This window comes from Papio anubis, chromosome 6, assembly GCF_008728515.1.
Source record: "Papio anubis isolate 15944 chromosome 6, Panubis1.0, whole genome shotgun sequence".
Classification (NCBI taxonomy): domain Eukaryota; kingdom Metazoa; phylum Chordata; class Mammalia; order Primates; family Cercopithecidae; genus Papio; species Papio anubis.
Window position 1 is genome coordinate 34,340,127 of NC_044981.1, and position 16,124 is coordinate 34,356,250.

At 43.5% G+C, this 16,124-nt stretch overlaps 1 protein-coding gene across 7 annotated transcripts in view; it reads right to left on the bottom strand.

Annotated features, from left to right (window-relative positions):
- Window positions 1–15,389, bottom strand: part of SLC26A8 (solute carrier family 26 member 8) — an 81,014-nt gene extending 65,625 nt beyond the window's left edge. For 3 of the 7 annotated variants that reach the window (XM_009204998.3, XM_009204999.3, XM_009205000.3), the window contains exons 1-3: window positions 14,933–15,121; window positions 9,261–9,450; window positions 1,734–1,873 (exon numbers count right to left, since the gene is read on the bottom strand). In XM_009204998.3, coding sequence (XP_009203262.3) covers window positions 1,734–1,873; window positions 9,261–9,448 — 328 coding nt within the window. In that variant the 5' untranslated portion in view covers window positions 9,449–9,450; window positions 14,933–15,121. Of the gene's footprint in view, window positions 1–1,733; window positions 1,874–9,260; window positions 9,454–14,842 lie in introns of those variants that run through there. The other 4 variants (XM_003897510.4, XM_003897511.4, XM_009204997.3 and 1 more) reach the window with 4 other exon arrangements.
- Window positions 15,390–16,124: the final 735 nt, after the last annotated feature.

Below are 16,124 nucleotides of genomic sequence, written 5' to 3' on the forward strand. Positions count from 1 at the left end.
GTGGTGGTTATACAAATCTATATCTGTGTTTGTTTTTTTTGTTTTTTGTTTTTTGTTTTTGAGATGGAGTCTCGCTCTGTTACCCAGGCTGGAGTGCAGTGGCACCATCTTGGCTCACTGCAACCTCCACCTCCTGGATTCAAGCAATTATCCTGCCTCAGCCTCCCAAGTAGCTGGGATTACAGGTGCACACCACCATGCCCAGCTAATTTTTGTATTTTTAGTAGAGATGGGGTTTTGCTATGTTGCCTAGGCTGGTCTCAAACTCATGATCTCAATCAATCTGCCTGCCCAGGCCTCCCAAAGTGCTGGGATTACAGGCATAAGCCACCAGTCCCAGCCATGTGTGTTAAAATCAATCTGAGTATACACCAAAAGGGAAAAAAAGCCAATTTTATTATTTGATAATTTAGAAACAAATAAGTAAGTAAAGATTTAAAAAGTCATCTGTTTTCCCCAGTTAACAGTGCTGTACTAGAGTCGGATTTCAGCCACAACTTGTTTATGTTCTTGACCTCTTTTGTGCTATCCACAGCCTGCCTGATCACAAGCTTCAACCCTGCCTGCTGGGCCTCAGTAAAATAAAGAAGTGGAGGTGTTTAAAGACTATCTGGGGAACTATAAACTACTGTGAGTAAAGGATTTATAAAACCCATTCTATTTTTTGAGGATGAATTTGATCTTGGGTTAACTTTCTAGCTCTGTTTCCCTGGAAACCTTATAATGGTAGAATGGCAACTGTGTTACCAGGCAGAATTGCTTATGGTAAAAACGAGCCCAAATAGTATATTCCATCTGGACCAAGAGGACTGTGATTGAAAGATATATCCAGTTGGAAGCCCTACCTTTGGGATTCTCTGAGCATAGTGACTCTTACAACTGGACTTGTCCCTTGTGGGACTCTGGAAGCAATATTTATGGAACTGTTACAAGAGTTGTTGATTCCTATTCGGGAAACGAGTTTGTAAAGCCCAGATAAGCTCCCACACCTGTCTGTGTGATCTTGTTGTCTTGCATCTGAACTGCTACTTGGAAGACCAAAGAGTGGGCACTGGATTGCTTGTCACTTGCTGGAGAGATGCTGGCATGCTATGTTTCCTGTCCTTTACCTTTTTCTTCTTTTTTGAGACAGGGTCTTGCTTTGTTGCCCAGGCTGGAGTGCAGTGGTGTGATCACTGCTCACTACAGCCTCGACCTCCTGGGCTCTGGTGATCCTCCCACCTCAGCCTCCAGAGTAACTAAGACTGCAAGCACAAGTCACCAGACCCCGCTAATTTTTGTATTTTTTTGTAGAGACAGAGTTTCACCATGTTAGCCAGGCTGGTCTGGAACTCCTGAGCTCAAGCAATCTGCCTGCCTTGGCCTCCCAAAGTGCTGGGATTACAGGCATGAGCCACTATGCCCAGCCTATCCTTCCCCTTTCTAGGTAAAACCAATGCCAAGTGAGATGTATTATAGTCATGAGTATGAAATAACTAGTTAAGGAAAAAAATAACAAAGAGTGGATGTTACAAGTACTCTGGAAAGCATTCAGGGGTCTAAACTAAACCAAGTCTTTTGGAACCACCCTGGAGACATTAGAAATCTGGCAGATAAGGGAACAAATGGTAATGCTGTGAATAAAATTCAATATTTTTTTTCTATTCATCTAGCACAAGTAATTGTTTACCCTGGGCATGTGGACAAGGTCTGATACATTGTCTTTGGATGAACAGGCTTCATATCTTCCTTACCTTGGGGAACTTGCACAAGGCCAACACTTATACCAGCAAGTAAGTCTCCAAGAAGCCAATCTTTTAATCGATACATACACATCCATTCTAGGAAGGGAAAGATTGTAAGCATGCATCGTAGGAACCTGTGCCATGAGCAGCTGTGTGAGAGAAGAGCAGAGACTTGGTTAGTTTCTCCAAAGAAAATGCCCGCATAGCCAATAAAAGGCATTTGGCCCACATAGCCAAGAAAAAGCAGAGTCTTGTCAGCACTACGGACAGTTTGACATATTGGACCAGATAATTCTTTGTTGTGGGGCTGTCCTGTGCATTGCAGGATGTTTAGCAGCATCCCTCATCTCTACACATTTGATATCAGTAGAACTCCCTCCTTCAGCTGTGACAGCTAACAACAACGTCTCCAGACATCGCCACATGTTCCCTGGGAGACTAAATCACCTTAGCTTCAGAACCAAGTGCTATGTATATGTCAAGAACTAAGCCATACACATCCAGCATGTAATCAGTTCTGTGTTTTCATAGGATGTTTGGGAAGAATTAAACCTACCAATTTTCCAGTAGAAAAATGGACTGCTGCTGTTTTCTCTTGATAAGGACAGTGTTTTGAGGTGTGACATTGATAGGCGGAAGGGCAGTTAACACATTCATGTCATTCCCAATTAGGAGAGTCCCCAAGTGCGAGGCAGGTGCACAAAGTGTGTTCTTTCTAATTATGACCCTCTGTGGAGGAGAGGAGAGCATGGCACTAAAATTTTTACCAAACATTTACTCTGGCCTTGACCTGTGCCACGTAGAAATTAGTAGAAAATACAGAATATGAAGTCCTGTGCTTAAGGACTTAGTTATGTAAAGAAACAACTTTATAAAATAAGACTTTATTATCCTTTAGCCCAGTAGATCTCAACTAGATGCAGTTTTGTTCCCCTGTGTACATGTGGCAATGTCCAGAGACTTTTTTTTTTTTGAGATAGAGTCTTGCTCTGTCGCCCAGGCTGGAGTGCAGTGGCACAATCTTGGCTCACTGCAGCCTCTGCCTCCCGGGTTCAAGCAATTCTCCTACCTCAGCCTCCTGAGTAGCTGGGATTACAGGCATGTGCTACCATGCCTGGCTAATTTTTGTATTTCAGTAGAAGTGGGGTTTCACCATGTTGGCCAGGCTGGTCTTAAACTCCGGACCTCAGGTGATCTGCCCGCCTCGGCCTCCCAAAGTGCTAAGATTACAGGCATAAGCCACTGTGCCTGGCCCAGAGACATTTTTGACTCTTGCAATTGGCAAGTGGGTAGAGGCTAAACATCACAGAATGCACAGACCAATTCTCCAAAAGAAAGAATTTTCTGGTCCAAAATGTCAATGATCCTGAGATTGAGAAAACCTGCTTTAACTTTCAGATCATCTAAAATGACAGAATCATCATTAATCAACCAGGAAAACCAATTTGGTTTTAAATTGCTTTTTGTTATTTAGATCTTAGCATGGGTTGAAAGCAAAAAGTATGAAGATTTTTTGTGTGTAAACTGAGCTAGATAATTGGGATTTGACTACAACAACAAATATAACTTTAACGTAGTCAGGGCTGAAGTGCGTGCTCAGACAAGTAATTTTACATATGTTTTACTCTCACAACTGTGGGCATTACTATTGCTAAGGTAATTAATGCCAAATAAATATGACTTTACCAAGGTCACAGGAATGAGCAGAGATGGGGCTAGAAACAAGGCCCTTGATTTTAGCTCAGTGTTCTAGCCACTCTCCTGCCTCCAAATTTCCTGTTGGCAGCTGTGAAATGCTGCTTGACAGCCATGAGCAAGACCATTGGTTTGGAAGGAACATCACATTGCTGTTCTTAAGAGAGTCCCTGGGTGTGTGGCAGGTGTACAAAGTATGCTCTTTCTAATTATGAGCCTCTGTGGAGGAGAGTAGAGCATGACACTGGAACAGTTTGTTCCTTCACCTCGTTCAGTCTCCCTTCCTCTCTGTGTGTCACTTAGGGAAAGACCAGCCAGCCACCCAAGGCAAAGTCATCAAAGCTCTTCCCCATGGTGAAAAATACAATGGACATGGAGTGATGAGGCTTTAAGAGTGACAGGAACTAAGGAGGGAATTAGAGGAATGGAAGTTGAAGCTGATGGGGAAACAGTATTAGCATTTAGACATGAATCTGGATTTCAGTTAAGACATCTTAAAAGTGAGAAATAGAAGAATCAAAATGAAAGCACAGAGGAGATTTTGATAAGAGGGGGGATTTGCAGTTGTTAAAGAGGAAGAAAATGAGGAAAGATATTAAGAGGTTTTCTGCAGAAAGAAAGAGATGGGGTTAAAATATTATTTTATTTACATTAAAAAACTCACTTATGGTCAGGCGCGGTGGCTCATGCCTGTAATCCCAGCACTTTGGGAGGCTGAGGTGGGCGGATCACAAGGTCAGGAGTTTGAGACCAGCCTGGCCAATATGGTGAAACCCCATCTCTACTAAAAATACAAAAATTAGCCAGGTTTGTAGTCCCAGCTGCTTGGGAGCCTGAGGCAGAAGAATCACTTGAACCTGGGAGGTGGAGGTTGCAGTGAGCTGAGATAGTGCCACTGCACTCCAGCATGGATGACACGGTAATACTCCATCTCAAAAAAAAAAAAAAGAAAAAAAAGAAGAAAAAAAAACCTCATTTATCTAGTGCTATTTCCTAGTTGCTTTACAAATACTCTTTAAAACCTCATAATCACTTTATAAGGCAGGTACTATTATCATGTTGATCTTACAGAAAAGGAAACTGAGGCACAGCAGGGTTGAATAGCTTACCTAAGGTCACACAGCTGAGAAGCAGCAGGACTAGTATTCAAAATCAGGCAGACTGGCTTCAGAATTGTGCTTTTTTTTTTTTTTTTTTTTTTTTTTTTGAGATGGAGTCTCACTCTGTAGCCCAGGCTGGAGTGCAGTGGCGCAATCTCAGCTCACTGAAACCTCTGCATTCTGGTCTCAATTCTCCTGCCTCAGCCTCCCGAGTAGCTGGGATTACAGGCACACGCCACCATGCTCAGCTAAGTTTTGTATTTTTAATAGAGATGGGGTTTCACCATGTTGGCCAGGCTGGTCTTGAACTCCTGACCTCGTGATCTGCCAGCCTCAGCCTCCCAAAGTGCTGGGATTACAAGCATGAGCCACTGTGCCCAGCTAGAACTGTGCTCTTAACTACTGTGCTGTGCTACCTTTCTGGTCAAAATTCAGAAGTGGAGAGAAACGTATGTTTTAGAAGTAGGGAGTAACAGTTGCTAGAAAGCTTATGGGAGGCAGAATGGGTCAGATTTAAGTGTCTGGATGGCAAGTCTAAGAAAGGTAGAAAGGAGTTAGGTTGAAATTTCACTGGGAATAATTTTTTATAATGAGGGTAAAGTTAGGGGAAAAGACCATCATTTTATAGAGACAAAGCCAATGTTGCCCCCAAATACCCTCTTTGGCACATGTCCCCGGATCCATCATGGAGCAGAGGAAGTGAGAGGACTAGAGAGGGATATCCAAGAGCACAACTTACAAAAGGCAGGATGTGGACAAAGGAAAATGTTTCAAGGAAGGGACAGTCTGCATCAGGGCTGTGTAGGGACCTTCCACAATTGTCACCAACATGCCAACATACCAACATGTGCCAATTGTGGGTGATAAACCAGGGGACAAGAAGGACTAGTAAATGTGACGACAACTTGAGTAATGACGATTGCTATAATGATGTAGGTCATGAAGGATTCTTTTTTTTTTTTCTTTTTGAGATAAGTCTCACTCTGTTGCCAGGCTGGAGTACAGTGGCATGATCTCAGCTCACTGCAGCCTCTGCCTCCCAGGTTCAAGTGGTTCTCCTGCCTCAGCCTCTCGAGTAGTTGGGACTACAGGCGCATGCCACCAAGCCCAGATAATTTTTGTATTTTTAGTAGAGACGGGGTTTCACCATGTTGGCCAGGATGGTCTCAAACTCCTGACCTCAGTGATCCACCCGCCTCGGCCTCCCAAAGTGCTGGGATTACAGGTGTGAGCCACTGCACCCGGCCTGGATTCTTAACCTGAGGTTTGTGGACCCCCAAGGGATCTGTAGATAGTATTTGGGGATATATGTGAAGTTACGTAGGAGAACTTATATCTTTACTTCACTAACCTCTTTAGCATTTCCTTCAATTATGAATGTTGGCAACAAACCACAATAGTATCAGCAGAACTTGACTTTGTCACCAGTAGAAATCACAAACATTTCTATATACATTACAATTGCTAAGGAGATTTGAAATATTAGTTACATTCATCACTACTTTGAAATTATGGTAGTTATTAGACCTATATTGCCGGGCGCGGTGGCTCAAGCCTGTAATCCCAGCACTTTGGGAGGCCGAGACAGGCGGATCACGAGGTCAGGAGATCGAGACCATCCTGGCTAACACGGTGAAACCCCATCTCTACTAAAAAATGCAAAAAATTAGCCGGGCGAGGTGGCAGGCGCCTGTAGTCCCAGCTACTCGGGAGGCTGAGGCAGGAGAATGGCGTAAACCCGGGAGGCAGAGCTTGCAGTGAGCTGAGATCCGGCCACTGCACTCCAGCCTGGGCGACAGAGCGAGACTCCGTCTCAAAAAAAAAAAAAAAAAAAAAAAAAAAAGACCTATATTATTAAATAACAGAATTTTGGTATTTTTGATATTTAGATAACTGTATTTCAATGTAACTGGTTTTCCTTATAATCCTGCTTATTTTATGCACTAAAAAATTATTTGGCCAAGACCATTTACTAGGTGAAGACAATCTCTTTAACAAATTGTCCTGGGAAAATGGAATATCTACATGTAAAAGAATAAAGCTGGACCTTTACCTTACACTATATACAAACATTACTTCAAAAAGGACCAAAGACCTAAATTTAAAAGCTAAAACTATAAAATTCACAGAAGGAAACATAGATGAAAATATGCACCATCTTGGCCCAGAGCAGTGGCTCACGCCTGTAATCCCAGCACTTTGGGAGGCCGAGGCAGGCAGATCATGTGAGGTCAGGAGTTCGAGACCAGCCTGGCCAATTTGATGAAATCCCATCTCTACTAAAAATACAAAAATTAGCCGGGCATGGTGGCGTGCACCTGTAGTCCCAGATACTCGGGAGGTGAGGCAGGAGAATTGCTTGAACTTGGGAGGTGGAGGTTGCAGTGAGTGGAGATTGCGCCACTGCAAAAAAAAAAAAAAAAAAAGAAAAGAAAAGAAAAGAAACAAAGAAAAGAAAATATGCATAATCTTGAATGATCTTGAATTTGATAATAGTTTCTTAAATATGGCACAAGAAGTCCAGGCAACAAAAGAAAATACAGAAAAATTGGATTTCATCAAAATTAAAAACTTTTCTACATCAGACAGGTGTGGTAGTTCACACCTGTAATCCCAGCACATTGGGAGGCTAAAGCGGGCAGATCACCTGAGGTCAGGAGTTTAAAACCAGCCTGGCCAACTTGGGGAAACCCCATCTCTATTAAAAATACAAAAATTACCTGGGCGTGGTGGCATGTGCCTGTAGTCCCCACTACTCGGGAGGCTGAGGCAGGAGAATCGCTCAAACCCGGGAGGCACAGGTTTCAGTGAGCGGAGACTGTGCCATTGCACTCCAGCCTGGGCAACAAGAGTGAAACACCGTCTCAACAAAACAAAACAAAACACCAAAAAACTTTTCTACATCAAAGGACACTATCAACAGAGTGAAACCTACAGAATGGGAGAAAATATTTACAAATTATGTAAGATTTACAAACATATATCTGATAGAAGTTTAATATCCAGAATATATGAAGAACTCCTATAACTCAACAACAAAAAGACAACCTAATTTTACAAAGGACAAAGGAAATGAATAGACATTTCTCCAAAGAAGATAAATAATTCACCAATAAACACACCAAAAGATACTCATCATCTTTAGTCATCAGGAAAATGCAAAACAAAAGCAAAAACAGAAAACCACGATGAGATATCATTTCATACCTAATAAGTTGGCTATAATTAAAAAAATGGAAAATAACAAATGTTGGAGAGGACATGGAGAAATTGTACGTTGCCAATGAAAATGTAAAGTGGTGCAGCTACTGTGGAAAACAGTTTGGCCGTTCCTTAAAAAGTTAAATTTACCACAGATTTATGATGTGATTCAACAATTCTAGTCCTAGTTATATCCCTAAACAGATTCAAACAGATCTTCTGTGCCAATGTTCATGGCAGCATTATTTACAGTAGCCTAACGGTGGTAGAAACAACTCAGATGTCCATTAATGAATGGATAAACAAAATGTGGTATATAAATACAAGAGAATATTATTCAGCCATAAAATGAAATGAACTTCTAATACATGCTACAATAGGGATGAACCTTGAAAACATTACGCTAAGTGAAAGAAGTCAGACACAAAAAGACAAACATATTGTATGATTCTACTTAAATGAAATAGCTAGAATAGGCAAATTTGTAGAGACAGAAAGCAGAAGAGAGGTTACTTGGGCTGAGGGGAGGGGAAATGGGGAATTATTGCTTAACAGAATTTCTGTTTGAGGTGATGAAAAAGTTTTGGAAATAGATAGCGGTGGTGGTTGCACAACATTGCTAATGTCAATCATGCCACTGAATTGTATATTTAAAAATGGTTAAAATAGCCAATTTTATGTGAGACGTATTTCATTGCAATAAAAAACATTTTAAAAATTATTCTGAAAGAGGTTGATTAGCTTTATCAGACTGCTAGGAGGTTCAAAGCACAAAAACAGGCTAAGAGCCCCTGTACTGCAGGACCTAGCCAGTCACAGTGGGTATCAGAGGTGGTGGTGGTAGACTCTACCTTGATGACCATGAGTACCACCATGTGGGCACTGCTGGATATGAGACTAGAAGAATCTCATTCCCCTACCATTCATCAGTCCACCATGGCTATCTTATTTATTTATTTATTTTGAGACGGAGTCTTGCTCTGTTGCCCAGGCTGGAGTGCAGTGGCACAATCTCAGCTCACTGCAACCTCCGCCTCCCAGGTTCAAGCAATTCTCATGCCTCAGCCTCTTGAGCAGCTGGAATTACAGGCATGTGCCACCACACCCAGCTAATTTTTGTTTTTTTTAGTAGAGACGGGGTTTCACCATGTTGCCCAGGTTGGTCTAAACTCCTGGACTCAAGTGATCTGCCTGCCTTGGCCTCCTGAAGTGCTGGGATTACAGGTGTGAGCCACTGTGTCTTGCTGGCTATCTTATTTTTGGTCAGGAGTCTGGTAGTCGTGGTTGATTGAACAATGGAATTATGAAATATCCTCCTTAGATACTGTAGGGACACCCAAGATCTTTATGCCCAGGAAGTTTACAATCAAAAAGGTACTACAAGACAAACCACAAAAATGACTGAAGAAAAATTACACAATCAACTACAGGATTCTGATTACAGGAACTCAAACAAGAAAGAGAAGTGGACACCAAAGGAGTCAGGTTAGGTTTCAGTCCTGCCCCGCTCGGTGGCGGCTGAATGATCAGACACACGCACCGGCACTGGACGCGGTGTGTGAAGGTGGTGATGTTGATGTTCATGTTCCCGGATGAGGAGGCCTTCCTTTTGTGTTCCTGTTGAAAGGTCTCCTCATTGTATACTTCACGTTTAACATCATATGGGAATGAGCTTTGCCTGGACTTAGAGCTGAAGCCAGAGATGGCGCTCCTCTCTAGTTGTGCCATTCCTGGATGAATGGGAAGAGATCAAATAAAAAAGCATTTTCAGTAATCCAGATCCTCAGCGTATTTTTGAGGAAATAAAATTCCTATATAATAATGTTTTACACTTTCATAGCATCTTTCAGTTGTACAAAACTCTTTCTCAATGTTGTATAATTTTATGTGTATTCTTTTCATTTTTCAAATGGAGACAACAAAACCCAGAAGTTTAAACAGTCTTTGCTATTTGATACTTATTAGAGCCAGGACTAGAACCCAGGTGTCCTGGTGGGAGGCCTAGTTTTCTTTATATTCAATTGCGTTGATATGTTGTAGGAAAATGATCAAGAGATAGACAGTATTAATCAACAATTTTCACTGAAAATGCTCACTATCCAGCATATATGAAGAAGTCCATATGAAGGGTTAAGTGCTCAATACAAGTCTTCTAACTCCTTCTCTAAAATAGCAGCCATCATTACCCCTTTACCTTTCACTTTTCTTCACAGCACTTGCCAGCACCTGATTCATTATTTGTCTGTTTGTCCACTGTCTGTTTCCCCCACAAAATGTAAGGCCAGGGGCTGGGCGCAGTGGTTCACATCTGTAATCCCAGCACTTTGGGAGGCCGAGATGGGTGGATCACGAGGTCAGGAGATTGAGACCATCCTGGCTAACAAGGTGAAACCCCATCTCTACTAAAAATACAAAAAATTATCTGGGCATGGTGGTGGGCGCCTGTAGTCCCAGCTACTCAGGAGGCTGAGGCAGGAGAATGGCGTGAACCAGGGAGGCGGAGCTTGCAGTGAGCTGAGATCCGGCCACTGCACTCCAGCCTGGGCAACAGAGCCAGATTCTGTCTCAAAAAAAAAAAGTAAGACCAGGAGGCAGGACTGTGACTATTCACAGCAGCAGCCCCAGGACCCAAAATAATGGTTTTCACTTAGCAACTTAGCAGGCCCTTAACAAATATTTCTTGAATGACTGCCAAGTATACAGTTAGTGGCCTCACGGTGTAGCAGAAAAAGCTACGGAAGTTTGAGACTAGACTGGGCAACATGGTGAAACTCTGTCTCTACTAAAAATAGAAACAAAATTAGCTGGGCATGATGGCATGGGCATGTAGTACTAGCTGCTCAGGAGGCTGAGGTGGGAGGATCACCTGAGCCCAGCAGGTGGAGGTTGCAGTGAGCCAGAATCGCACCACTGTACTCCAGCCTGGGTGTCAGAGCAAGACCCTGTCTCAAAAAGAAAAAAAAAAAAAATCGGCCGGGTGCGGTGGCTCACACCTGTGATCCTAGCACTTTGGGAGGCCAAGGCAGGTGGATCATGAGGTCAGCAGATTGAGACCATCCTGGCTAACATGGCGAAACCCCATCTCTACTAAAAATACAAAAAAAAAAAAAAAAAAAAATTAATCGCGCATGGTGGCGGGTGCCTGTAGTCCCTGCTACTCGGGAGGCTGAGGCAGGAGAATGACATGAACCCGGGAGGTGGAGCTTGCGGTTAGCCAAGATCACACCACTGCACTCCAGCCTGGGCGACAGAGCAAGACTCTGTCTCAAAAAAAAAAAAAAAAAAAACCAAAAAGAAAAAGAAAATATATCTATATTATCCTGCTTTTTAAAAAGATTGAAAAGATAGAGTAAATGAGGATGGATAGGGATCCATCTCTGGGAGAAAGTATAACCATTCTTAATAATCTATGTTTTTGAACAATAAGAAAAACATAAACTCTAAAATTCTTCCACATAAATGTAGAAAAGCATATGTATAAACCACATACCTATAAAATATATTGGTAAACCCTCAAATTATATAGATTACGCAATTATATAGATGATGGGTGATGCCACACATAAGTTTAATGTGTCAGCAACTTTGTTTTCCTTCAGAACAATCATCATCATCGTCATCATCACCAACATTTATTGGGCATTTATCCTATGCCATGCATTGCACTAGATTTTTTCACAAGTTATGTCATTAAATTTCCACAATAATACCAGTACTACTATTTCTTTCATTTTACAGGTGTAAAACTAAGATTTTAGAAAACGTCAGTAATTGGGCCATAGTTATATATTGTATTTTTACCCTCAAAGCATTGCGTAGAAGTAGTATGCTGTATAACAACCATGAACTAAAGATCACAAATTCACTAAACCATTGAGGTGACTGGGGAATACATAAGAGGATGGGAGAGGTATTTTACAATATGTCACTTAAGATAATTAGTGCTTCATGTCTCTCAGAAAAAGAAAAAACGGTAGAACTGTGTATTAAAATGTAAGGAATTCCGCCCCCCACCCCGCCTTTCTTTCCCCACACATAGGAATACAGACCCAATCTTCCTTACTTTCCCCATATAATTGTCCAGTGTACTTCCATGAGTAGTCTCTTTGTTCCCAGTAACCTAAACAAGCCTAATTAGTCTGCTAATGACAAAACTGATATCCTGGGTCACATCGAGAGTCTAGAACCCAACATTTTGTTCTGAAAGTGAAATTAAAGCAGGATTGGTATAAAATAGGCAAAATATGACCGTCAAGGAGTGGTGGGAACGGTGGGGCTGGCAAAGGCAGCAGAAGCTGCTTAGCTCCAGCCATTCTTGCCATTGGTCAATGTGGGGCCCAGAATAGCTTAGATCTGATCTTTTCCAGGAGAAGCCATAATGCCAGATTTTTATGTGGAATCTTCTGACTTTTAAATGTTGTCAATTACTTTACATATGTTTACATATACATCTACATATGTATGTATATGTATATTTTTTATTTTTTATTTTTTTGGAGATGGAGTCCAGCTCTGTCACCAAGGCTGGAGTGCAGTGGTGCAATCTTAGCTCACTGCAACCTCCACCTCCCAGGTTCAAGCAATTCTCCTGCCTCAGCCTCCCAAGTAGCTGGGATTACAGGCGTGCGTCACCACACCCGGCTAATTTTTGTATATTTGGTAGAGACGGGGTTTCGCCATGTTGGCCAGTATGGTCCTGAACTCCCTATCTTAGGTGATCCTCCCGCCTTGGCCTCCCAAAGTGCTGGGTTTACAGGCGTGAGCCACCGCGCCAGGCCTATTTAAAGTCTTTCAGCAGAAGTAGTAATACGCACAGAGATGCACTTTGGGAAGATGAAATGTGCCAGTGTTGTGTTCTAGAGCTGAGCTGTCCAGTATGGTAGCCACTGGTGACATGTGCCTATTTAAACTTAAAATAAAAAATTCAGATCCTCAATTATACTAGCTAGATTTCAAGGGCTCAACAGCCATATGGCTAGTGGTTACCTTACTAAACAGTGCAGATATAAAACATTTCCATCATCACAAAAAGTTGTTGGACAGTGGAGATAGGAGAGACTGAGGCAAAACAGCCAATTGGAGACCATTAATATTATGATAATCTAGGAGAGGTTATCAAGTCATAAACTCCTACAACCACAGTGAGGATGGCCAGGAGGAGCAGGTGGAAAGTTGTCTTTAAGGAACTCCAACAAATGTCTGGCTAACAGCAGCAAGGGTAAACACATGGTTTCCTTATTATTGTTTTTTAAGTAATTTTCTTTGGAATTTCTCCAGCTCCATTATGTCTTTCTTGATTGATTTCATGTACTAGCAGGACCCTTCCCAAGAAGATGCAATGACCAGAAACTCCTACTGTTGAGTAGGCCCCACTTAGCAAGACCTACTGAATCAGAAACTCTGGGGCCATCAGTCTGTTTTAAGAAGCTGTCCAGACTGCTGGGCCCCCAGAGTTTCTGATTCGGTAGGTCTTGCTAGGTAGAAAAAAAAGCAAAGAAGCTGTCCAGGTGATTCTGATAAAAATTAAAGTATGAGTACCACTATAAATATAGTGGATTATCTTTCATGAGCCTTTCAGTGCTAAGTTTGGGGGCCCTGTTAAAATACAAGCACTTTTGGCCTAGCTCTTTCACCCTCCATAGTACCCTTATCTATCTATCTATCTATCCATCCATCCATCCATCCATCCATCCATCCATCCATCCATCCATCTAATTATTTACATTATCTGTGTTCAGAGTGTTTTAAAAGTAAAAAATAGGCCAGGCATGGCTCACTGGCTCATGCCTGTAATCCCAGTACTTTGGAAGGCCGAGGCGGTTGGATCAACTGAGGTCAGAAGTTTGAGACCAGCCTGGCCAACATGGCGAAACCCCCTCTCTACTAAAAATACAAAAATTAGCTGGGTGTGGTGGTGTGCCTGTAGTCCTGGCCACTCAGGAGGCTGAGGCAGAGAATTGCTTGAACCCGGGAGGCAGAGGTTGCAGTGAGCCAAGATGGAACCACTGCATTCCAGCCTGGGAGACAGAGCAAGACTCTGTCTCAAAAAAAAAAAAAGTCAGGAATAAAAAGTTTAAATACAATCCAATTTTATGGCTATTGACCCAAATGATATGAAATCTTGAAAGCTAGTTTAGTTCCAGGAATATCTTCCCCCTGAACTTTCTTATGTTTTCTATAATCATGTAAAGGCTAAATTCACTTCCAAAATTTCAAAATAAGCATTTGTAATTCCATCAGAAACAACCCTAAGCGTGTTACTACCTAGGTTTTTATGGAGAATGTATTGGGAATACAGAAAAAGTATAAGCAAAGAGCCTGGCCTTTAGATCCTTTAGTCACTTTGAATAGCGGCTAGGGATGACTAATAAGATGACAGTCCTTAAGTGGATGACCATTGGACACATAGGACAACCACCTTCCGTGCAATGTGGAGACTGTAACACGGTGTGTTGGAGAGATGCTCATTATTGGGGTGGGGGTGCTGGAGAAGGCTTCACAGGGGCCCCTGACACATCAATAGCATTTGACATGAAAAGAAAGGGGCAAGGAGGTGGGGGTGGGGATTCAGTCACAGGGAATAAAATGAACAAAAGCAGTGAGGTCTGAAAGGAGGAGGAAGGCCGGGCGCGGTGGCTCAAGCCTGTAATCCCAGCACTTTGGGAGGCCGAGACGGGCGGATCACGAGGTCAGGAGATCGAGACCATCCTGGCTAACACGGTGAAACCCCGTCTCTACTAAAAAATACAAAAAACTAGCCGGGCGAGGTGGCAGGCGCCTGTAGTCCCAGCTACTCGGGAGGCTGAGGCAGGAGAATGGCGGGAACCCGGGAGGCGGAGCTTGCAGTGAGCTGAGATCCGGCCACAGCACTCCAGCCTGGGCGACAGAGCAAGACTCCGTCTCAAAAAAAAAAAAAAAAAAAAGAAAGGAGGAGGAACGGCCGGCCGGGAAGTCAGGCCTCGGGAGGAAATGGATGGGATAGGCGGTGGGGTGCAGGTAGCACATCAGTTCTGGGGCTTTTGACAATATAGACAGGAGAATTTGAAAGGATGCAGCTTGCAAAACGCACACACTGTCTCTTGTCATTGCCATCCACACGGCCTTTGAAAGTAGAGACAATACCTGAGAGATAAGCTCCCAGGGACGACTGTCATTCATTCATTCCACAGATACTGACTGAGCGCCTGCGGCGTGCCTGGCTCTGCGGCATACCTGGGTACCTGCCGGTGACAGACGCAGCCCCCGCGATGGGACCCGCTGTGGCCTCGCCGCTCACCGCCTGCAGCCCCCGGCGCCCGGGCGTCTCCCGGCAGCGGCTCACCTGGCTCCTTGGCGGGGGCGGGAGTGCGAGCGCTGGGATCCCACACGGCTCCCGCCTGTCTGGCGGCGCTGCGGACGCGGATACCGGCGGTTCCCTAGCCGTTGTGGCCTAGCCCGCGGACGTTCCGGGCGGGCAGAAGATGAGAGTGGGGGAGGGGACGAGGAAGGGGAGCATGAACAGCTGGGCTAGGGAGCCGGGAAAGGGGTACCTAGGTCGCCCTCCTCATACCTGAGTCGTGGGAGCCCCTTGGTACTTGGTAAACCTGGGTACCGAAGCTCCTACTCTCTCTGAGGTTTTACTATTCTTGATCGAGGGCCAATTTGGTGCCAGTCCTCGTGCCCTGAACATACAGCAATGCACATGTGTACTGCACAGACGGTAATTCACTATCGTCTCCGGAAGACTTAGCCTTCCTCAGGTCAGAAGCGGTAAAAGGAAATGGAGGCTAGGAGGGTTACCCAGGTCTCCAACCATAGGCTTTCTGCCCCACAGGCCTGGCTCTCCCCACTGGATGACACCTTCCTGCCCAGATCGTCGGCTCTGGATGCAGACATGCCGTCTGCACTCACTCCCTTTACCCTCCTCCCACCCTATCCCTGTCCCTATCACTGTCTCTCACTCCACCTTGTATCCCTGCTTGGCCCAGTTACAGTTTTACACTTGTTTGTTTGATGACTGTGTTGATGTCTACCTTATTATGCACTTTGTGTATTCCTTTTTGTAAATAATCTTAGCCCTATGAGGGCAGGGATTTTTATCCCTTTCATTAACTGTTTTATTATGAGTGCCTACAACATTGTGGTGGACATAGGAAGTGTTCAATGAATTTGTGTTGAATGATTGCCCTCCCATTGACTGTAAGCTCCACGCAGACAGCAACTGTAGTTTTTAATCACTTTTTAACTACAAGTGCTTGGCACCTAGTAGGCATTTAATACACATTGGTTGAATGAGTGTATGAATATACTGCTTACTTTATCTTTATCCTTCCATTCACCCTCACCTCATTATCCCAATTTGTAGGATAAAAATGTGCATTTCTGAGGATTCCTACTTCCAAGCTTCCTCCTCACCCCTTGTAAC